The sequence below is a fragment of the Callithrix jacchus genome, chromosome X (genome assembly GCF_049354715.1).
Source record: "Callithrix jacchus isolate 240 chromosome X, calJac240_pri, whole genome shotgun sequence".
Classification (NCBI taxonomy): Eukaryota; Metazoa; Chordata; class Mammalia; order Primates; family Cebidae; genus Callithrix; species Callithrix jacchus.
This window is the reverse complement of record NC_133524.1, coordinates 128,493,091-128,517,667: the sequence shown is the minus strand read 5'-3', so window position 1 is coordinate 128,517,667 and position 24,577 is coordinate 128,493,091. Positions and strand designations below refer to the sequence as shown.

General features: G+C 43.6%; 2 protein-coding genes across 8 annotated transcripts in view; one reads left to right on the top strand and one right to left on the bottom strand.

Moving 5' to 3' along the window:
• Positions 1 to 8,192, bottom strand: part of LOC118150619 (uncharacterized) — a 31,354-nt gene extending 23,162 nt beyond the window's left edge. For both annotated transcript variants that reach the window (XM_078363023.1, XM_078363022.1), the window contains exon 1: positions 5,877 to 8,192. In XM_078363023.1, the coding sequence (XP_078219149.1) occupies positions 6,603 to 7,418 (816 nt within the window). In that variant the 5' untranslated portion in view covers positions 7,419 to 8,192 and the 3' untranslated portion in view covers positions 5,877 to 6,602. The remainder of the gene's footprint in view (positions 1 to 5,876) is intronic.
• The window catches only part of HS6ST2 (heparan sulfate 6-O-sulfotransferase 2), a 320,588-nt gene continuing 302,134 nt past the window's right edge, over positions 6,124 to 24,577 (top strand). For 4 of the 6 annotated variants that reach the window (XM_008989907.5, XM_035289075.3, XM_035289076.3 and 1 more), the window contains exons 1-2: positions 6,124 to 6,578; positions 7,407 to 7,925. In XM_008989907.5, the coding sequence (XP_008988155.1) occupies positions 6,151 to 6,578; positions 7,407 to 7,925 (947 nt within the window). In that variant the 5' untranslated portion in view covers positions 6,124 to 6,150. Of the gene's footprint in view, positions 6,579 to 6,761; positions 6,882 to 7,220; positions 7,288 to 7,406; positions 7,926 to 24,577 lie in introns of those variants that run through there. The other 2 variants (XM_035289077.3, XM_035289078.3) reach the window with 2 other exon arrangements.

The following is a 24,577-nucleotide window of genomic DNA, read 5'->3' as shown; positions in this document are numbered from 1 at the left end:
GTTTCACCGTGTTGGCCAGACTGTTCTCGCACTCCTGATCTCAGATGATCTGCCCACCTCGGCCTCCTAAATTTCTGGGATTACAGGTGTGAGCCACAGTGCCTGGAAATGGAAGTCAGCTCTTGACATAATTTTTTCCCAGTCTTTCAGCCTTGACTTTACCATCCAAGTCAGTAGAGGCCCAGAAGGCTTCTTTTCAACTTTCTGTCTTAACCCTGTGATCTGAGAAAGTTTGTTCCTCATTTAAGTCTTTCTTCTGTTTTGTGACTCAAAGACTAGCTGGAGGGCCATCTTTGGTAGTGTCTTTTTGCTGACACAACAGCCAGAAGAGAGTGGTGTCCCTCCTCAGCCTTCTCATTAGATCACAGAAGGCTCCTGCTGGGAGAGGCTTTCTGGGTCACCTAATGCAGCCCCTCATTTTGACAAAGTTGGCAATTATATACCAGAGACGTCAAGTGACTCACCCAAGGTCACACAGTGAGCTGCAGGCAGAACTGGGACTCAAAGGTTGTTTTCTTGGCATCCCACTTGGTGCTTTTTCCACTCTGCCACTGTGAACTGGTGCTGCCAGCCAAGGGCTCAGCTGATGGGGCTTGCTTAGTTCAGGCTCATGCAGGATGAATGCAAACCTGACCTTGTTTTTTAATCCCAACTGCTGTGGTTTGACCAGCTGCTCAAATGGAAACCCCTCTGGCCAGATCAACCATTAACTTTTGAGGTGAATGGAGCTGAAAATTAATGTCAAGAGTTTAAAGTAGGGCTGTCCCTGTAATCTCTCCTATTTACCTATAGCTCTCTTCCACTTTCTACCTCAGCTCTTCAAGCATCTACTCCACTGCCTTATTTTCTGTGTTTCCTAGTATCCCATGGGAAGGACCATTCATTAGGGTTAAGCATTGCCATCCCCTCTTTTCTTGTTGATATGTCTTGGAAGGGGACATGTATATATGTCCCATCCCTCAGTGTGACAGAGTGGATCAGAGGCTTTCTTCCTCTATGGGACATGAGCCAGGAGAGCACTGGAGACTTGTGAAGGAAGGATGAGAAAAGATTGCAGATAAAAAATAGGATGTGGCAAAGCCAGCCTAGGCCATAAATAGGCCCATGGCCAGTTGCCTGTCATTAAGTATATGTATGTTGCTATTGTGGAAATATAATAAAGATACCAAATCAAAGATAATTCAAAAGTGAGGGAAAAAATAAGCATTTTCTGAATGTCTGCTTTTCCAGGAATTATATCGAGTGTTCTCAGTAAATTATTGTAGTTAATTCGCATGACAGCCCACTGAGGTGGCCATCATCAGCCCCATTTTCATGGATGAGAAAATTGAGATTGTTAGTGAACTCACAGAGCCCTAACTAAACCCCTCAGGGAAATGTGCTCTACAAATCTATCTTCTCTGCTCTTTAAAAACACTCATTTGAGATTGGATTCCTCTTTACTATACCCCTAAACCAGCTTTTTGGAGGTACCTGGTCAGGCTCCTTTCTTTTATTCTTTTTCGTTTTTCTCTTTCTTTCTTTTTTTTTTTTTTTTTTGAGACAGGGTCTCACTCTGGCACCCAGGCTGGAGTGTAGTTGTACTGTCATGGATCACTGCACTCTTAATCTCTCAGGCTCAATGGATCCTCCAACCTCAGCCTCCCAAGTAGGTTGGGACCACAGGTTCCTGCCACCATGCCTAGCTAATTTTTTGTGTTTTTTTGTAGAGATGGGGTTTCGCCATGTTGCCCAGGTGGGTCTCAAACCTCTGGGCTCCAGAGATATATCTGCCTTGGTCTCCCAAAGTGCTGGAACTACAGGCATGAGCCACCATATTCAGCCCAGGATATTTTCTTACGGGTGGAAATTGAAGCCCAAAGAAGTGAGATGACTGTTCCAAGAGCAGTCTGGCCTGCTGCCTATGGTTGCTAGGCCTTACTGTAGCTTTAAAAGCCCTGCATGAACTGACTGTTCCATTAGCTATCAATGAAAAGTAGGAATGTGGCAGTTTTGGCTGGGCACGGTGGCTCATGCCTTTAATCCCAGCACATTGGGAGGCTGAGGTGGATGGATCACCTGAGGACAGAAATTCGAGAGCAGCCTGGCCAACATGGCCAAACCCTGTCTCTACTAAAAAAAATGCAGAATGTAGCCAGGCATAGTGGTGCATGTCTGTAATCCCAACTACTCGGGAAGTTGAGGCACTTGAACCCAGGAAGTGGAGGCTGCAGTGAGCCGGGAACACACCACCGCACTCCAGCCAGGGTGACAGAGTAAGACTCCATTTCAAAAAAAAAGGGAATTTCACTGAAATGGTGGGAATACTTCCATCAGGAGGGGGCCCGTCATCAGGCTGCCTGTTCACAGGGATGGGTCCACTATGAGCCCCGTTCCAGAGCTTATCCCGCCTTCTCAGCTCATAGTCGTTTACCATACACGGCACCCTGGAACCTCCTTTTTTAACACCGTGAGCCCCATGTTTTGTTAGGCTAGACAAATAAAACTCAGCGTTTTGTGGGGGAAAATAAATGACTATTGAGAGTGATGTATATAACGCACCCAGCCTGTTTATAATATTAAAGCCTGAATTGCAGGACGGTGTTTTCATTAAGTACTGCTATTCATTCCATTTGGAGAGACACATAAGAACAGAAACCAATCAACTCAGTAGTTTGCATGCCTTCTATCTTTGTCACAGAATTGCTTATTATTGACAGTATGAACGTTTTCACAGAATGAGAGACAGCTAGAAAGCCAGGGTTGAAGAGAATGCTCAGGATCAGGGGAAAACATCATCTATGCTTTCTAGGGAGAGTGACATGCTGTCTTTAATATGAAGCTTTCAGTATTTCTGTTCTAATTTGTACAGGGTACCCTGCTGTCACCCTTGTGATATGGGCCCAGAACAATTGCAGCTACTGCTGAACTGGTGGAATCCAGTGATGCAAATGCCACAGAATGCATGAAGGACCCAGTCTAAGTCACTCCCCCTGGGCTGAGGCCCTAACTCTTTGGCAGTCCTTCAGCACTTGAGGAAGACAGTAAAGGAAAACACGTGACAAGGAAGGTCAGGTCGGGAAAATGTCCCTTGAATCACAAAGTCAAACTTGCCGTCTCACAGATAGGGAAGTTGAGCCCAAAAGTGAGCAAGTGGCTTTCTCAGGGTTTTATATATATATTTATATATACATATATATATATACTTATATATATATTTATGTATATATAAATATATATATACATAAATATATATATAAAAATAGTCTCATTAGTGTCAGAGTCAAGACATGAGCCCAGGTCTGTGGACTCCCAGGCCAGTATTTTTGCAACTACCTCCCACTGTTGTCTCAGATTACAGGAACCAAATGCATGTCTGTCAGTGTGCTGCTTAGTATGCAAGCCAGGCTGACCTTTATGCTCCCAGAATCATCAACCTTTTCATTGGAAACCATGTAAGGATGGTTCTGGGAAAAGAGTGAAAATCATACCACACCACAGAGACAACCAGAAGCCCTGCTCAGATGACAGAGTTCTCCTTGCCTTCCAAATACTGAATCCAAAATATATGTATACACAACAACTCCAGGTGGTGGTAGAAATAAGGAGATGGAAAATCAAAGACTTGACAGTTCGGTCAGTTCTCTTCCTTTTTTTTTTGCCTCCCACCCCCAGTCTCTCCCCAAAAGGCCAAAATCTAGAGCATCTGAGCCTCTGTCATTCACTGCCTGAGAGGAACTGGCTCCTGGGAGCAGAGACCAGCCGAGATTGCAAGAGGGCTCTTCAACATGCATCCAAGACCCAGCCCTGTCCTCAGGAGAGCATGGCTCTTGAGACACACTTAGGAAAAATTCCCTGCTTCTCAGCAAAAAGCCTCTTCAACCCTGGAGGGATCTTCTGAGGTTTGTGGGACTCTCTACTCCCCACAAAAACCATTTTCCTGTACTTCCAGGAGCCCAGATACATGAATTCCTGTATGAGAGATTCATTTCTTTGTTCCTCACAGCATGAGAGGGGTGGAGGAAGGGCTTCTAAATGGTGAAATCCTAGTGACACATTAGATCTCAGAAACTGGATTTTACAGCCCCACCTTGTCCCTTTTGCTCTGCAACTACCAACCTCACTGGCCCTTTCTCTGAAGGTTGGACTGCAAGTGTGTGTGCATGTGTGTGGACACGTTACTTTTTACAACTCATAAGAGTAAACCCGCTATCCCGGCACCCCCACCATACCATTTACCCTGTACCATTTACCACATCCCCCTTCCCTCCACCCAAGACACTTTCCTTTGTTCCAATCCCACTAATCCCTCTTACAGTAGAAACTCCATAATTTGGCTGCTGAGGGCTAGAATCTTCGACCCACCTGTTTCAGAAATATTTTCCTAGGGACCCATTGAATGCCATTACATACAAAGGTGGTGTAATGGCAGGGAGTCTTTACGTGGCACCATGAGGAGAGCCACCTACTGGGCAGGCTAAGGAGGTTTACTGCAGTGAGTGGCCAAGCAGAAGGCAGCAGCAGCTGGCAAGCTGAGCTCCGGGGATACCCCCATAGCTTCCCACTACACTGGCTCACACCCTAAGCTGCCCTTAGTGGGAGCAGGTCCAGTTCTACCAGTCTGGGCACCAGGGGAGCTTTTGTGGAAGCTGAGGGCTACCTTGTAAGTTATTGCATCTAGCTTCTTCCTGCAAGTTCATTGGGTTTTCCGAGTATTCCTGGAGCCTCAGGACAGGAGATGCCTGGAGTGCTAGAAATTCAGGATTCCAGAAAAATCCACCATCCCTTATGCCTCCAGTTGGACAAAGGGTCCCTCGATGTTCCCAGTAGATTTGGGGGCACGTGGAATTCTAGCCAGGGCTGGGAATTCTAGGTGGTGGTAAGGACAGGGTGCACAGCTGAGAAATTGCCCGAGAAAGGCCTGTTCCTTATTTGGCCTGTGACTTAGTTGGCACACTGAGCTTAGAGCAACAGGTAAACACATACTCACATTTGGAGTGGCCTAAAGTTTTCTACATTTTGTTCCCACAGTGACTCAGTAGGCAAAACAGACAACAGAATTGGTCCTATCTTACAGAGAAGAAAACTGAGGCTCAGGAGGGGCAAGTGATTATCCCACGGCTGCCAAGCAAGGAAGTGACAGATTTCCCAGGACTTCTAGACCATTCTTAAGCTTGCTGCTTCATAGCACAGATAAAACAGGAAAGGGATGGAGCAGAGCTGAGAGAGATACTGGGAGAGCCTGTCTCAAGGAGGGATATGCCCCCACCCTAAGACTCAGCTCCTGGTCCGGATCCTCCCACTTAGTTGCTCCGGTGCCCCTTCTGCAGCAGTGGGACTGGAGGGAGTTGCACACTCAGTCATGGAAACGCCAGTGTCCTGATGCACGTCAAGCCCCTTCCATTAATCAGATTGGGACAGACTGAGTCCTGAGTTCTCAGGGTCCTTTGCCTGAAGGGACAGCCATTCTTTCCCTGTTAATCCCTGCAGCTCTGCTCCTGCAACAGAAAAGAGCCCTTTGGACACTGGAGCTTGAGGAACATTTGTGCCTATTTACCAGAGAAGGTGGTGTTCGTATCAGGAAATAAGGGGATGGTGCCGGGTTTCTTGGGTTCAAACACTGGGGCTCTGCTGTGTGACCTTGGGCATGTCCCTGCCCCTCTCTGGGCCTCAGTTTCCTCATGCGTCACATTACCTTGGATTAGACGGTCTCACTCTGATGGAGTTTTTAGTTATACATCCATTTATTCAACAAATCTTTTGTGAGTCAAGCCCTCCTGCGGGCACGGGGTTGGTACACATAATTCAGCAAGAAGACAGTTTGTGCTCTAAAAAAGGTCAGATTCTCATTCTGTAACGCTTTTTGGTCATGCTGTCTTTTTATCATGCTGACTTACCTTTTCAGAAAATGCCCCCGCTTCCGCTGGAGAATGGAAATTGGCAAAGAGAGAGGGAAAAGCTCCAATTTGCGCCTTTGCTATTTTAGGAGAGGTTGAAATTACGAGCCAAAGTGGAGTGATGCGCTAAGCAGAGTGACCTACGTACTCCAAGAAAAGAGAAAACCCAGGTTCTCTGCTTGTGAAGTGGCTCGAGCTTTTGGGCGTGAGGCATTATTATATAAATTCAAGCTCGCTCCTGATCCTTAGTACCCTGAGTTGCCTGAAGGGGGGAATGGCACTGCCTGCGAGTGCAGTCCGGGCGTTCGAGCCGCCGCCGCAACCGGAGCGAGAAGCGCCCGCTCGCACCACCTGTCCCCGCCGGCATTCCAGAGTAGAGGCCGAATTGGCAGCGAGCCGGCCCGGGTCGGTCGCTGCCTCGGTCGGCGCAGGCCCTCCTAGGGGTGTGTCTGACGAATTCAACTCCCGGCCACTCCTGGAGAAGCCCCGAAAGGCGTCTTCCTCCCTGGCGGGAGCCGCGTGCGCCCCGCTTTTCGCGCTGCTGTCCCGGCGCCGCCGCAGGCGGATGCACGTCCTCAGGCGACGCTGGGACCTGGGCTCCCTCTGCCGGGCCCTGCTCACTCGGGGCCTGGCTGCCCTGGGCCACTCGCTGAAGCACGTGCTCTGTTCGATCTTCTCCAAGATCTTCGGCCCCCTGGCCAGGTACGTTCTTGATGAAAGCTGGGCTCAAGCTCCCAGACTAGGGTGAGAAGGGGCCGTGCGGGGCGGGAAGGCAGCCGCGGGGGGTAGAAAAGGGTGCAAAGTTCCAGCTGGCCAGTGGTGGCCGAGAGGGGGGGTCTCTGGAGGGTCGCGGCGAGCATTTGGCCACGCCGCGGCTCTGGCGCCACTGTTCCGCGGGCACCGGCAGAGCAGCGTCCTCGCTAGCAAGTCGGGCTGCTGGCGGGCTCCTTCCCCCAGGGAAACTCTGAGCGCCCGGCTCCGAGCTCCCTCGAGGCCGCCTCCAGGGTGGGCAAGCGGGCGCGGGCAAAAGGAGGGCTTCGGGGCATGCGGGGAGAAAGCCGGGCAGAGGCGTGCACTCCAAAGGGGCTTGGGGCAGAAGAGCCCGGAGAGCCCGGCGGGCGAAGCGGGATGGGGATGGGAGCCACCGAGAGTGGAGTGAGACACACGGGGGCCCGGACTGGGGGCGTGAGTTGAGGAGTGGGCTACTGAGCCCGGAGAGGTCCTACTGGCACGAAACCCCTTGGAGGGGCTCCGGGGAGCTCCGGCGAGCTCTGACGGGGGGAGGAGGCAGGGGGCCCGCGGGAAGGAGTCGGGGTGGGGGTGTGTGTGTGCCGCAGAAGCCTCAGCGCTTAGCCTGCCGGGAAGAAAGGAAGCGGGGAAGGGAGCCGCCGCCGCCGCCGTGGAGTACTCGGTGCGGAGGGGAGGGGGAGAGGGGCGCAGCGGCGGCGCCAGGGGGAGGGGGCGGTGCGGGGGCCCGGCGAGCGCGGGCCGAGCTGCGGGACTGACGTAACGAGCTTGGGTTTCCCCCAGCGTCGGGAACATGGATGAGAAATCCAACAAGCTGCTGCTAGCTTTGGTGATGCTCTTCCTATTTGCCGTGATCGTCCTCCAATACGTGTGCCCCGGCACAGAATGCCAGCTCCTCCGCCTGCAGGCGTTCAGCTCCCCGGTGCCGGACCCGTACCGCTCGGAGGATGAGAGCTCCGCCAGGTTCGTGCCTCGCTACAATTTCACCCGCAGCGACCTCCTGCGCAAGGTAGACTTCGACATAAAGGGCGATGACCTGATCGTGTTCCTGCACATCCAGAAGACCGGGGGCACCACTTTCGGCCGCCACTTGGTTCGCAATATCCAGCTGGAGCAGCCCTGCGAGTGCCGCGTGGGTCAGAAGAAATGCACTTGCCACCGGCCGGGTAAGCGGGAGACCTGGCTCTTCTCCAGGTTCTCCACGGGCTGGAGCTGCGGGCTGCACGCCGACTGGACCGAGCTCACCAGCTGTGTGCCCTCTGTGGTGGACGGCAAGCGCGACTCCAGGCTGAGACCGTCCAGGTGAGTGCGCGCCGGTGGTCGAGCAGGACCTGGGCCTAGGCGGGCGGAGGGAGGGGAGGTGCGGCTGGCCCTAGCCGGGGACCTAGCGCGCACCCTGACGCCCGGGCGTTTGCGTCCTGGCTAGGCAGGTGCCGGGCGCCCCGTAGCGCACGTTCGCCGAGCTGCGGCGGCCTCAGAAAGGCTTTTCGCTCCGACCCCTGACGGCCAGTCAGTCTGTTGGCAGAGTGGCCTGCGTGGTGGTTGGGAGAGCGTGCGGGGTAGGCGGCCGAAAGGCCCAGAACTAGCGCCCCCTTGGCCGCCGCCGGGACGGTGCCTCGCACTCAAGACTCCGCACCGGAGAGCCCTAAAGAGCTGCACTCTCCGAGTAGCATCTCCGGTTCCCTCCTTTCCTCTACTCCACAACCGGGTTCCGAAGTCTCCTTTCGGCACTCTCTTTCTCCTTTCGGCGCCTGCATTTTTCCCTCCCCCTTTTTTCTCGCTCCGTCTGTTTACCCTGTACCCCCTCTTTCTCTCTTGTGCCCCAGATCCTCTCTGCTCTTGTTTGCTCTCTGTTTCCTTCTTTCCACTTTCCTCTCTCACTTTTCTTCTCTTTCTCTCTTACTCTTTGTTTCTCTCTTCTTGCCCGACTTTTATCACCTCTCTCCTTCGCCCTTCTAGCGCAGTTCTCTCCGGGCGTCTGGGTGTTCCTCTGTCGCTATTTTCCGATACCCAGCGAGAGTTCAAGGTTCCAGGCTTGCCTCTTACTACTGGCTGCATGTGAGGCATCCGTGGCGCTTTGGGATTGCCAGGGGACACCCCGCGGACTGAGGGGCGGGCTGGGTTGCTGCCCTGGACCCCATGTGGGGTTCGGTCACCAGGAGCCTCTCCTGATTTACACACACACACACACACACACACACACACACACACAAAAGCCCGAGCCCCGGCATGGGTCGCTGCCAGCCCATTTTCTGGGAGCCTGGGCTGATGCGGTAAAAGCTGATTTATTAATAGTCTGTAGCCAGAAACAAGGGTATTTTCCTCCCTCCAGCCACAATATCCAGTTGCTGGAGGTCATGGAGCATGTAAAGTGGGTGGTGGTGGGGTGGGGGGAAGTGAGTGCTATGGGGTGCAGTTGGTCCAGCCAGGGCTGGTGTTTCCAAGTCTCCTTGAAACAAATATGGGCTGAAGCAGGGAGTCCAGGGGGTGCACAAAGTGAGTTTCATTGCCTGGAGGCCTCTGAATGGTGTCTCTGGGCCGGCAAGGACAGGTCTGTGTCCTGTGTGCCCGCTCCCCCATGGTGCACTTGGTACTCTGGAGGAGCAGACGCTCTCTTCTTGCAGTTTACAGTGTTCTTTCTCAAATGCTGGAATTGTGGCAGAATCAGCCAAACTTGTATTTTCTTTCTGGTACTAACAGATTTTTTCTTCCACCCCAAGAAAACCTTAGCCCCAGGACCTCAAACCATTGGTAGAATTGTGTAAATCATTGTCACAACAATATTCTGGTGTTCTAAGAAGCTCCCAAACAATTTGGTAACATTGTGAAAAGAATTTCTAATACTGAGCTTGTCTGTGTAGTGAGAGGTGGTAATATTCAAAAAGCTCTTTTGGGCAAAAGTAGAATTCCACGGCCATGACTATAGCAGAGAAGTGAAAACAAGGTCTTGGTCACTACGAAAGACACAGCATTGTCTGGAGTTTCACAGGGCACATGTGCGTTTACCCATCCTTTTGAACATGTTGGTCAGGGTGTGATGTCTGTAAACACACATTATGAATGTGGTCTAGATTATCTCTTTGGTGCCTACTGTCTTCTGGCAGATTCCTTCCCGCATTCTCCAGAAGATAACCAGGACCCCTCAAAGCCTCTTGGATTGTCCCAAATTGAAGTAAAATTATTTGAAATGACATAGGATTTTCTTGGTTATTAAAAGGGTGATACCACAGTGCCATCTAGTCTAATCAAAGAACAATCACTTTCTAAAAATTCAGTTACTGGATATTACGGTATTTGCAAAAATGAAACAAAATTTGCTAGAGAAATGCATTGCTACTTCAAGGGCACCTTTTTGTTTTATTCATTCCTGCCCACCTCCAGAAATATTCACCTTGAAGAATAGGGATAGCCTAGGGGTTCCAGAATTTCCCTGGATGTTGACAGATCCCTAGGGGCTGCAGGACCAGTTCTGTGAGTTCTGATAATCTGTAAGAGCTAAGGTGTACGTGTGTGTGAGAATGAGAGTGTGTGTGTATATGAGTGTTGTATGTGTCTGTGTGAGGTGAAAATTTAGAGGCAAAGGCAGCTGCACCGGTGGTGAAATGTGGGGGTGAGAAGCTGGTATCTGGAGATAGGAGAGTCTACTTTTGGGAGTTCCTGGGTCAAACAGCATCTCCATGCCAGCTGGTGGTCTCTGCTCCTCTCGACTGAGGAGAACAGCAGTTCCATCTTCCTGGCCTGGGAGTTCAGACAGCTGGACCTTAGTTCTAGGCCAGCCACAATCCCATGTGACCCTCAACCAAATCCTGTGTGAAGAGTGCACTTCCAGTTTGTGATAAGCATTCATATCCCTTATGTCTGGCATTTCTCTGTAAACTTGCACTATTTTAAGCAAGAGGTCAGAGTGGACACAAATATCCCCATCTATCAGATGAGAATGAAGCCCAAAAAGGCTAAAGGGCTTCCCCGGAATCACTGAAATTTTTGGCAGCGCAGCAAGAATCTGACTCCAGTTCTGTCTGGCTCTACAAACCTGGCTTTGTTGACTGTACCTTGATGAGCAAGGGTTTTTGCAAAAACGCAGTGAGGTCTTTCATTTTAGTCATTCCCACAAAATGAATGAACACTCAATAAATGTTGGTTGATGTTTTTATCACCTACATCATTAACATCGTCAGTCGTTTTACAACATGTGAGTTTGGATGAGTGATTGGGCCAGAGTTACCTCACCCATTGGGAGAAGAATGGATTTCCACATGCCTGAAGCTTTCTAGTAACCGGTGGATAGGTCTTGTGGCTAAACTGCAGAGGGGTCTTTCATTGCCATGTTAGGAATTCCTGCAAAGCTGAGCAGGATGGGAGCCGACTGAGGCAGGGTTGGATGAGCTTCAGTAGGAGCCTTCAGCTGTGATGGGAACCACCTACTGACTCACAGCCATTCATCCACATTAGTGGGGGGGTATCACAGGCTATGGTGGCTGCAAGCCAAGACTCTGAATTCTGCTCCCAGAACTACATTTGAGATGCTTCTCTGCCTCCGCTGATGGTGAAGTGCTTGGCTGATATATAACTGCTGAATAGAAACAACCGTGATCATGTTGCCTGGAGAGAGAGAGAGAGAGAGAGAGAGAGAGAGCTCGGCTGGTGAAAGGCTCAGGTTGTTTATTAAGAATAATATTTCTTTAAAAAATTGGATTTCATTCATTTGTCTGCCACTATGTTGTTTGCAGTCAGAGAAGGGTCCTGCTCATTTTAGAATTTATGAGACCATTTTTGAAAGTGTATCCAAACATTGTTGCTCACAAGCTGTTAAAAGTCCCAAATTCTGCAGGCTTTTCTCAGGGCAAATTTCCTCTGTTTGTAGCCAACTCTAGTGTGCCATTTGTTCTGTAGGGGGAATTCAGAACTGGGCCTAAAGAAATAGCACTAGCCCCCCTCTTCTTCACTAGGTATCATGCTGGCCAGCATGCACAGAATGGGGTTGAGAGGTCCGGGTCCACGGCTATACAAGTCTGATCATATTCATGTTGCACCCTAGACTTTAGCATCTCTAAAATTTTCAATTTGGATGAGTGATAGGGCCAGGGTTACCACACCCATTGGGAGAAGAACAGATTTCTACATCCCCGAGGCGTTTTATTCACCGGGGGTAGGTCTTGTGGCTTGATTGTAGAGGAGCCTTTCATTGCCATGTTGTGAATCCCTGCAAAGCTGAGCAGGATGGGAGCAGGCTGAGGCATCTGGAAGAGTAATTAATTATTATCTCTAATCCAGTAGGATATCGTTGATGGGAAATGACTAAAAAGTGTTTGTTTAGATGGAGAAAAGGTTTTTTTTGGTCATTTTGTTTTACAAAATAGTGGGAAAAGCTTTATTTTCTTTCCATTTGTTTTTAAAAGGTGGCCCTATTTCAAAAGAGCTATAACTATAGAGCGTGTGTACCTGATCATGCGTCACAAGCCCACACTTCCTCTCTTTCTCTTCCTTGATTTTGCAGTGAGGCAAGATGACAACAGGCTTGCGGTATAGGCCGAGGCATTAAGCAGAATGGACCACTACAGCCAGCAGTCAGTACTGCTCATGTGGTTCATCAGCCTGTAAGCTGTTGGCCTCTCAGCTTTACTTAGCTGAGGATACATTTCTTCAGCTGTCTTTGAGGGCTGTGGTACCATATTACCTATTTCATAGAAGAGGGGGAGAAATCTACCATTGTAAGATCTGTAGAATGTCAGTAGTATTAGTTAGCATCTTTGCATGGATGGCAAACATGGTGTTGGAGTCCTGACAAAGCTGTAAGTTCTCAGGGAGTACAAAAGGCTATTCAGAATTAACATCACTTAATCATAATTTCATATCTGTGCTATGTGGCAATTAAAACGCTAAACCTTGTCTTTTATGGATATCAGTCATCAACTGAGGCAGTATGAAATGACATTAAAAGAATAGTCATCCCTTTTATTCTGTCATTTGTTAAACAAGATTTTGTGAAACTGTTCACTATATTCCAGGGAAGAGACATCGTTCTCCCCTCACAGAGCTTATGGTAGAACAGAACAATTTGGTACTTTAGATATTTAATTAAAAAATGGATTTTGTTTGAAAACACTTTGAAAATCAATAATGTCTTTAAAATGTCATACATTTACCAGAATATATAAAAAATAGAGAAAAGTCCATCTGTTATATTGTAGTTTGAGACTAATCAGCAAAGCAGATGGAGTAACTATTATGTCTCTGGCATGACGCTAGCAGCTGGGGGAGATTAGAGCCAAGATGAAACCAAAAAAGCCAAGATCATCATCTCTAGCCTCAAGTCCATAAAGACTAGCATATGAAGTAAGTGCAGGACTGTGTAGTGTAGACAGGTACTGGGAAAGGAAGTTTAGATTTTGCACAAGCCCATTCCCCTCCCCTGGTCTCGGTGTCTTACCTATAAAAGGGGAGATTTAAATGAGATGCTTTCCAGAGCCCTTTTCTTTCTAACGTATGAGGAACAGGCCAGATAAAGGAGCCATCCTTTTGAGAAGGCCTCTGGGAGTGGGAGAGTTATATAAAGAAGAAAGGAGGCATTGTGGATGGGCATGGAGTCCTCATGACTTTTTGAGGTCCAACAACCTCACCTAGGAAGGTCTAGCCAGACCTGAAAGGTTCCTGCTTGGAGAAATAATGGTTAGGGAAGTAGATGGGGTTAGGCTCCACTGTGGAGGACTTGGAATGGCAATGAGGAACCCCAGTAAATATGAGAAGCTCTTGGTTGGAAAGAGTGCAAAAAACCCATGCAAGTAAATAAAGGCTGGAGTCTATTTAAAGCTGTCTCCCTGATATCTAGTCTGGAATGTAGGTGGTACCAGTTACCAAAACTGAGAGGTTGAGAAGGGGATCTAGTTTGGTACTAAGGAGTCATGACTGGTTCCTGTTGCCTAAATTTCTAGTGGATAGGCTTTATAAGGAGGTGACAACTTGGGCTCTCGGGCGGGTTAGGGCTCAGTTGTACATTATATGTTGGAATCTTTGAACCCAGTCAATGTGAATTCACAATTAGGAGTGTTCTTTAAATGATAGCTGCCATTCACGTATGGGACCCTTAGCCAAGGAAAAGGATATTTGAATAAAGGAATAAAGATCAATAGTTATGATTACATAAGAATAATATATGGTTATCTGTCAAAAAAAGGCAAAGTGAAAATGATTCAAACTGATAAAAATATGCATAACAATTACAACAGACAAAAAGTTGAAATCTTTACTGTACAAATAACTCTCATGAATTGATTAGAGAAACAAAGGACATGATCAGGCAATTTACAATACAAGACCCCCAACTAGCATGCAGACATGGCAAACCCGTTTCATTTCACTGATACTAAAGAAATGCACATTTAAACATAGAATTCTTTTTTGCCTCTCTAATTAACCCTGATTAAATAAACAAACAAAGAAAGCAAAACCCAACATATATCACCACCAAAAAAGGAAGTTAGTAGACAGTGCCGAAAAGGGCATGGCAAAGATCAAAATTCTCATACATTGTAGGTGGGAATTTACTTGAATGATCTTTTTGGAAATAAATAATGTAAACACAGAATATAAAAATATTCATTTCCATGACCCATAATTTCCTTTCTGATATTTTACAGAAAAACATAATTTTATACATGCTTTCATTCATTTATTCAGCAAATATTTATTGAGTATCTGCTATCACTGTGCTATGTGCTAGAGTAACTGGGAAGAACCAGGTAGATGTGGTCCCTGCCTTCATGGGAGTGGGAAAGATAGACAGGAAACAAATTATCAATTGCTTAAAATTGTATGAAGTGCCATGGGAGAAAAGTACAGGATGGTCTGAGAACACATACTAGGAGACTAACTGGAGTTATTACAAGTGCAACAAATTGGAAACAATCTGAACATCCATATAAAGAAGAATGGTTCAAGAAGTCTCAGTGCATCCACTTGAAGGATTATTACAAAACCATTTAAATGTCCTTTGATAGAGTATGGAAAATTGCTAGTGATTTAATGCTAAGAGAGAAAGAGATAGATAATGATGGACCTAGTATGACTACAATTATGTTAAAGAAAGAGAACAAGAGAGCGAGCAACTGAGAGAAACCATCTCCCCAGCCCTCCCAAATCTAAGCATAAAAAACAGAGACTGGAAGAAAAAAATACTACAATATTAATAGATCTATTAGTGATTTATTTTCTAATTCTGCTTTTCTGAAGGTTTTGAATTTCCTTTATGAGTTTACATTACTTATTTAATAAAAATAAACATTAACAATTTTTAAAATAATGTTTTACTCAGCTGTGATAAATAACACACAGGTCTACTTTTTTTGGTTCCTGGCTGGTTATTTCATTATCCTCTTGATATCCTGGGAGCCCTTAACGAGGAGAGTAGCCTCAGTGCAGATAAACGCTCACACTGACAGGCAGAGGGGATAAGTCAGACATTGGCTGCTCTTTTTTGTTAACTGGCTGTTATCATATTCCCACACAATACATGGAACTCTTTTTATACCAGTATGGTATAGAACTATTTGAGTGAATTGCTATTGTTTCTTCCTCATTTGTAAGTGATAAATTTTAATTTATAAATTATATGGAACAGGAAGTTAATAGTGGTACACAGTTGGAAATATAAGGCTTATTTTGCTCAGCTGGAGCCATCCGAGATAGTATGGACGTCGGATCTCCATGAGTTTCTTTCTTAGTGAGTTGACACCAGGGCTGATGATCGAGTGACCTGACACCAGGGCTGATGATCTGGCTGGAAGAGTTAAAATCTTGGGGTTGATAAAGGGTTATAGTTCTAAACATCCATAACTGAGAACTTAGATCAGTTGGTGTATGTGTGCTGCTCTCATCCAGCAGAAAAGGAGAGTTCACTTTGTTAGGCAGTCCCCTCCTAGAGAAGTTTCACGGCATAAGAGCATTACTCCCAGTTAACCATAAAGTAAGTTGATTAAAAATGTCATTTTCCAACAATTTCAATATCTGAGGGCCCACTCTATACATATAGTGAGTTGCATAATCTTATTGTTGAAACTCCACTGAAACTGCACCCTAGGTACAAGTTGTTTTGACAGTGTAAAGAAGGTGCTTCACAGTTGAAAAGCTAATATTGACGTTTTGTGACAAATGAAATGCAGTATTTAGTCACTGAGTTTAAGAAGAAATGTATGGATGGTAACTACCCCCTTTCCATGAAAGGATAATGAATAATCCACTTAATGATATATGTCATCTAAAACAATGTCTTTGTAAGCTTAGATAAATATTCGTCTAAACTTTAGTAAAATATTTATTGACAAAAAAGCTTTTCTTATTTTACTAAGTATTGAACTTTGCAGATTATTCAGTTAGTCTTATTGCATCCCATTTGTTGTTTCTGCCATTTTGCCTCTGAAAACAGTGTTGAAGACTTTGACACATTTCAGAGCATTACACTAAATAAATCTGTCTTGCACATTTCACTGTGCTTTTTCTGGAATATTATAAATATTCAAATATAGGCACACATGCAGATTCAAAATAAAATTTAATACATGCAAATTGGGCATAAATTCCATATTTATAACTTAGCAATAGTTTTGAACTTGTTATCCTATGATACAAATGTACCAAATAGGAGCTTATGGGAATTATCAATAAATGTATTTTTCTGATTAAACTGTGGGCTCTTTTTCAGTCACAATTTAAGCTTCAATTCTGAGCCATTTTATAAGAGAATAATTTGCACTTCATTTACTCTGAATTGTCAAGAATCGTGTTCTTCCCCAATGTAAGTGTCTGCAAAGAGGCCTTCTTATTCAGTTTGATTGCTTTTTAAATTTTACTAGCGGTGATGCCCTAGTGAGTCTGAGAGAATTGGTCTATTTCTTGTGAAGAGTTTAGTTCTAATGAATCACTTCCATGCACTGTTCTGTACAAATACAGAGCAATTGAAATGTGTAATGTATTGATTTACATCAAATGGATTAGGCCTGTGTGCACCATTCCTTGCATTAATTGACTTTCTCCCATAACTATACTAATAACTACAAATCTTCAGTATAGTATTAGCTTCCATTTACTCATAAAGATCCTTGGATTTTTGCTGATTTCCTACAGGAGAGTCAATGTAAGCAAAGAGCATTTAGAAATTGACTAGGGTGACCAAGTTCCATCATGCAACCCAAAAATACTTTTAAAGGGCTCTTTGATCACGGCAGCCAACTCTTCAGTTATTACAATAAATAGGAGTTGACTAAACTCACCAGTTAAGACCTAGATTATCACAACGGATGAAAATAAAAAATCCAGTTATATGATGTGTATAAGAGACAAAGGTAAAACATAAGAACACAAAGCACACAAAAAGGATTGGAATAGGTACACTCTGCAAACACTAACAAGAAGTAAGCTGATGTGGCAATGCTGATATTAGATAAAACAGACTTTAAAGCAGAACCGTTATTACGGATAAACAGGATCACTGTGTAATGATTAACAGTTCAGTTTATTATTTTCAGATGACAATTCTAAACTTGCATATGCTTAATACAATAAGTTTGAAACATAAAGCAAAGGTTGGCAAAGCTAAAAGGAGAAATTATAAAATCTGATTTTTTTTTCAGAAATTGATGGGTCAAATGAGCAAAAAGTGGATAAGAATACAGAGGATTTGAACAACAGGACTAACAAGCTCAATATAATGGGTATATATACACACACATAAACATACATCTGAAATACACACATATATATACCTTGCATATGTGTATATATATATATATATATGTATATGTATATACACACAAGAGATGCTCTGACTGAACTCATTTATATTACCCTCCAAAGGCTGTATCTACACAGATGTATATCATTTGCACACAATTGGAAGAATACACAATCATCTCAAGCACATATGGAACACTTTTGAAAACAGACCATATACTAAGCCCTAAAGTTAGTCTTGAAAAACTGCAGTGAATGAATTACCTTGTAGACCATACTATCTGATCAAATGCAGTGTTTAAACATTGGGTGTTGTGTTATACCTGAGTGCATGTGAAGGAACATTAGTAGTTTGATATAGTTGGAAGTGTTACCAATCATTCACTGACCACATAACGTTTCTTAATTGACATACAAAAGTGAAGAACTCCAAGACTTAGGTAGTTTGACCCAGGTAACTTGACCTGATTTTCCATGAAGATCTATTACTATTTTGGGGCACCTACTGAGCCAGGTCCTATGCAAGGAGCATATTATATATTGTCTTAATTTTTACAACAACCCTCTGAGGTAGACATATTAAAACCCCATTTAAAGATGAGAAAACAGAGAACTGGACAAGATGTATAACCTGCTAAATCTTCACAGCTGGACAGTATGGGAGCTGGCATTTAAAATCAGCTGGGATATCTGGCCTGTCTGGTATATTTTAATGTCTACTAAATTCTCAGACAAATCTCCAAAAACCTTTCCCTTTTCTGTGGCTACGTCTATACAAGCTAAGTGGAATGGAGACCTGAAGTAATTATCTGGAGATATCAAGATCCAGCCTATTCACTGGTTTTTAAAAAGCAACTTTAAAAAATTTAATAAGAGTCACTCTTTCAAGGTGAACTCTGCAGCTCTATTTTTCCCTGTTAAAGATTTAGATGCGCAAGGTATTTCGACTGTTTTTTTACACTGGAGATTTACACAGAAGTATGAAGTTTTAGGGGAAATAAAAAAAGACTTATGCTAGAGAAAAGATTCAGGTTTTCTCTTTTCAAGTAAGAAAAATGAGGACCTTAACTGTATTTTAATTTCTACTTCCTTGTAGACTACCTGTATGGTACATACACTTTACAAAATTTGTATGAGGTCAAAGAATCTTGCTCCTTTTAGAATGTTGGCATTTGTCTCATTAGTTAAGTTGCATTGCTTTGACCAATTGTGACCTGTTTCTATAAATGACCATTGCTTTTTGCTGCATTTGGTCTGTGTAGACACAGCCTTAGGAGGGTATAAAAGAGTTAAGCCAGGGCATCTCTTGTAATCTGGGAACAGAGGAGCCAGTCAAATAAGGATACTTGCTTTCAAAAACCAAGGGAGGTGTCCCAGAACAAATGAATCCTGAAGCCTACTCTTGTTTTAGGGGCTCATGGTGAAGATAATACGAATTCATTTTGTTGCCGAAATAACTAAGAGTAGCACATTCCCATAGGAGTGACCATTCTCTCCCTTTTGGAAGAGGCAGCTTTAGAAAAGTACCATTATGCAAAGCTGGAGGCCATTAAAAAAGTGCCGTTAAAGAGAATGCAAATTAGCATGGGACTACCAGTCTGGCAGGCATTATTAATGTGGGAGGCAAAGAAATTAGGTTGAAGGTATGGAAGAACCATAAAAAGACAACCAGAGGCCAGTGTGACATTGGGCTGATGGCCAGTTCAGCTGATGCCTCATGGCTGAGACTTTGCTAAGTGGAAGATTAACTGACAAAACAGCTTGAAGGTTGATGAACTATTTCAGCTCATTGCCAGGTACTCTAGAGGCAAAAATACTTATTTTTGTGATTTGTTTTTGCTGAAAGTGGTACAGTATGTTCTAATAGTGTAATAAGCCAGCTCTAACTCATTAAAACAGTATTGAAAAGAAGCATATCGATGGGTAGTAGGCTATCTATGAAAAATTACTTAAATAAAAACCTTCATGAACATGTAAAAATGATTTTATGTATAAACACACTATAAGATTTATAAAAGATAATGAGAATATGAAAATGAAATAAGGTATAAAAATTACATTGTTGTACAAAATGATCTGTTAATACTTCTGCTTTTAGGTAAGGATCTATGCTTTGCATCTGCCTCTCTCAGTTTTTTTTGTGTGCGTGTTTTTTTTGTGACTTGAGCAAATAAAAAGAAAAAAGCGATCATTTCAGCATTAGTATAGCATTCTACAATCTTCTGGAAGCTTCTGTATTTATCGCCATATGGGTGTACATTAAATCTGCATCTCCCTCTCATTTATATGTTTATGAAGTTATAAAGATATACACATGCACACACAAAATAATTAAGCAAGTGCTGTATGTTTGACAACCATTGGTGACTTAACGCCAGTTAGAGGGGGTTAAAAAAACACTTGCTCTGTTAATCCAATTGTTCCCATGCTTTTTGGTTTATGCACTTAAGGAGAGAACCCATTTAAAGTGCCAGAATTTGCATACATTCAGCTTTGACTGAAACTTGTATTTAATCCAGTGGTCTTGAAAAATTATTAGTGAGGGGTCTATAGGCCTAAATGTCATCAGATCCATTAGGACAAGACTGAAAGCACACTTTTTGGCTGCCTCATTTATAGGAAGGGGTGTGCTTTTGATATGGGAAGAGCTGAAGGCATGTGGATCAGCTGGACTGTTCAGTGCAGCCAGATTAGCTCAGCTTCTCTCACCTGTGTTGCAGCCACTTTGCCTAATGCCATTATGGGAAAGTGGCTCATAATTTTCCAGAGTTCAGCTGAATGCTAAATGCAAGGCTACATATCATATGCATGGAAGTTAGCAGTTGCATTAATGAACTCTCGTGTTTTAAAAATTCGGATTGGACTGGAATGGGCAGGATTGTGATACTCCCCTTTGAATGTCATCTTTGTTTTGGTTTAAATCACGGTGATGTAACCATTATTCATTGTAGGAAGATTATGACTCCAGTGTCCAAGGACTGGGTGCGGGGTTTCAGGTTGTAACCTTTGGCTGGGAATGCCTTCTCTAGAGAATGTCACAGAAGTCAGATTTCTGTGCTGACTGCAAACAAGCCTGCGACCAAGAAATCCAGCTCTTCTGGTTTGCTGGGGTCTGACGCCAGGATGCAGTACTTTCTGGTTAACAGAGGGGACTCTTGTATGCAGTAAACCTGCCAAGATGGAGACATGTGGTATCAGCCATTTTCATTACAGCCATCTTAGGAATGTGAAGTTGTATCTCATTGTGGTATTGATTTGCATTTTTCTGATGGCTAATTGTGTTAAACATCTTTTCATCTGCTTATTGCCCATTTAATTATTTTCTTTGGAGAAATGTCTATATGGGTTGTTTGACTTTGTTAATTGTGTTATTTCTTTTTCTTTTAAGTATTAATTGTTTTTACATATTCCAGGTACAAGTCTCTTATAAGATATATGCTTCGCAAACATTTTACTCTCATTCAGTGGTTGTTGCTTTGCTTTCTTTCTTTTTTTTTTTTTTTTTGGGGGATCCAATCTCTTTATTGTCAGGGTCCCCTCCCTGTATTCCACCCCACCCCCGCTTTGCTTTCTTAAGATATCCATTGAAGCAGGAAAGTTTTAAATTTTGATGGGGTCCAATTTAATTTTGTTCTTTTGTTTCTTCTGAATGCTTTGCCTAATGACCACAAAAATTTACTCCTGTATCTCCTTTTGAGAGTTTTATAGTTTTACCTTTTGCAATAAGGTCAATGATCTATTTCAAGTGAATTTTTGTGCATATTGTGAAAAATGAGACACACCCATAAGTTGGCTGTAACTTTATTCTTTTTTATGTCGGTAAAGGTTGTCCCAGAGTCCTTTGTTGAAGTCTGTTTTTCTTTATTCAATTTCCTTGGTACAGTTATGCAAAATCAATTGATCATAAATCTTTGGGTTTATTTCTGGATTCTATTTTACTTGTCTAAAAAGCTATCTTTAAACAAGTGACACACAGCTTTGACTACTGTTGCTTTGTAGCTAGTTTTGAAAGCAACAAGTATGAATCTTTTATTTATTTATTTTCTTTCCCTAGATTGTTTTGGCTATTCTTGGCACGTTGGATTTCATTGTGAATTTTAGGATCAGCTTATCAATATAGAAGCCAGCTGGGATGTTTTTAAGGGATTGTATTAAATATGTTTGGGGGAGCACTGCCATATGGACAATTTTGTTTTTCAATTCATAAACATGGGCTATTTTTCCATTTGTTTAGGTCTTCTTTAAATTCTTTCAGTGCTGATTTGAAGTCTTTAGATTGCAAGTTTTGAACTTCTTTTGTTAAATTTATTTATAAGTATTTTACTTTTTTTGACATTATTGTAAATTGAATTCTTTAAAATTTTTGGATTGTTCATTGCTACTATATAAAAATATAGTGTTGTTGTTGTTGTTTGTTTCTGCAATGGAATCTCTGTGAACTAGGCTGGAGTGTAGTGGCACAATCTCAGCTCACTGCAACCTCCGCCTCCTACGTTCCAGCAATTCTCCTGCATCAGCCTCATAAGTAGCTGGGATTACAGGCACATGCCACCATGCCCGGCTAATTTTTGTATTTTTTCTAGAAACGGGTTTTCACCATGTTGACCAGTCTGGTCTTGAACTCCTAACCTCAAGTGATCTGCCTGCCTTGGCCTCCCAAAGTGCTGAGGTGGCATGAGCCACCATACCTGGCCAGTTAATTTTAAAATATTGATCTTGTATGCTGCAGCCTTGCTGAATTCATTTTTAATTTCTAATAGTTTTTCAGAGTAACTCTCAAGATTTTCTATATACAAATGATATAATTTGGATGTGTGTTCTCCACAATCTCATGTTGAAATGTAATCCCCGTGTTGGAGATGGGGCCTGGTGGGAGGTGTTCGGCTTATGGGGGCAGATTTCTCATGAATGGCTCAGTGCCCTCCCTGTGGTAATGAGGTCACATGAGATCTGTTTGCTTAAAAGAGCCTGGCAGCTCCACCTCTGTCTCTTGCTCCTTCTCTTGCCATGTGATACACTGGCTCCCCTTCACCTTCCACCATGATTATAAGCTTCCTAGGGCCCTCACCAGATGCAGAAGCCAGCACTATGCTTTCTGTACAGCCTGCTGAACTACAAGCCAAATAAACTTCTTTTTTATGTTACCCAGTCTCAGACATTCCTTTATAGCAACACGAATGGACGAATACAACATGCTCATGTTATCTGTGAATAGATACTTTCATTTCTTACTATCCCATGTGGAGGAATTTTATTTCCTTTTCTTGCCTAATTTTCTTGGCTAGATTCTCCAGTAAAATGTGAAATAGAAGTGGTTATTATTAACTTCTTTATTTTGCTTTTGATATCAGGGGGAAAGCAATCAGTTTTTCACTATTTTTATTTTTTTGAGACAAGGTCTCGCTGTCATTCAGGTTGGGATGCAGTGGCATGATCACAGCTCACTGCAGCCTCAATCTCCTGGAGCTTGAGGGAACCTCACACCTCAGCCTTCCAAATAGGTAGGACTATAGGCAAGGATCATTATGCCTAATTTTTAAATTCTGTGTAGAGGTAGAGTCTTGCTATGTTGCCCAGGCTGGTCTTGGACTCCTGGGCTCAAGTGATTTTCCTGCCTCAGTCTCCCAAAGTGTTGGGATAACAGGTGCAAGCTCTCTGCCCAGTCATTCACCATTAAATGTGTTAGCTCAAGGTTTTTCCTAGATGTCTTTTATCTGATTGAGGAAGTTCTCTTATTTCCAGTTTGATGAGTGTTTTAAAAGCAACAACAATAAATGGATAGTGGATTTTGTTCATGATTTTTCTGCATCTCTTTTCTCTTTATTCTGTTTTATTTTTTTGAGACAGGGTTTCTCTTTGTTGCCCAGGCTGGAGTACAGTGGCATGATCATGGCTCACTGAACCTTCAACTTCCTGAGCTCAAGCCATCCACCCACCTCAGCCTCTTGAATAGCTGGGACCACAGGTGTTCATCACCATGCCCAGATAATTTTATTTTTTATTGTAGAGATGGGGTCTTGCTATGTTGCCCAGGCTGGTCCCAAACTCCTGGGCTCAAGAAGTCCTCCTGCCTTGGCCTCCCATAGGCTGGGATTGCAGGCGTGAGTCACCATACCCTACCTCTTTATTCTTTTGATACAATGTTTTACATTAATTTACTCCCTGATATTAAGCCAACCTTGCATTCTCTGGATAAATTCTACTTGGTCATGGTGCATAATCTTTATATATATATATGTATGTATTGCTGCTTTGCTTAGATTTTCTTCTAGTATTTTCATAGTTTCAGGTCTTATGTTTAAGTCTTTAATTCATTTTGAGTTGGTTTTTGCACATGATGAGGGCTAAGGGTCCAGTAGGGTCCAGTTTCATTTTTCTGCATGTGGCTATCCAATTTTCCCAGCACAAGTTATTGAAGAGGGTCCCATTTTCCTAATAATATATTCTTAGTGCCTTTGTTGAAAATCAGTTAGATGTACATACACAGATTTATTGCTGTGTTCTCTATTTTGTTCCATTGGTCTATGCATCTGTTTTTATACCAATGTCATGCTGTTGTGGTTACTGTAACTTTCTAGTAGAATTTGAAGTCATATAGTGTCATGCCTCCAGCTTTGTCCTTTTTGCTCAGTATTGCTTCAGTTGTTCAGGGTCTTCTGCAGTTTCACACAAATTTCAGAACCGTTTTCTCTATTTCTATGAAGAATGTTATTGGTATGTTTCAACTGTTTTAAATATGTTGAGACTTCACAACCCAGCCTGCACAACATGGTGAAACTCTATTTCTACCAAAAATACAAAAAATTAGCTGAGTGTGGTGGTGCACACCTGTTGTCTCAGCTACTTTAGAGGCTAAGATGGGAGAATCACTTGAGTCCTGGGAGGGAGAGGTTGCAGTGAGCTGAGATTGTGCCACTGCACTGAAGCCTAGGTGATAGATTAAGACCCCATCTCGAAAAAAAAATATGTTGAGACACGTTTTATGGCCTAACGTGTTCTATCCTAGAGAATGTTCTATGTGCATCTGAGAAGACTATTTTGCTGTTGGTGGTGGAGTGTTCTATAGATGTTTGCTAAGACTTGTTAGTTTATTGTGCTGTTTAAGGTTTCTGTTTCCCTGGTGATCTTTTTCCAGTTGTTCCATCCATTATTGAAATTGAGATATTGAAGTCTCCAATTATTATTACTGAATTATTTTTCCCTTCAGTCCTGTTAGTTTTGCTTCATGT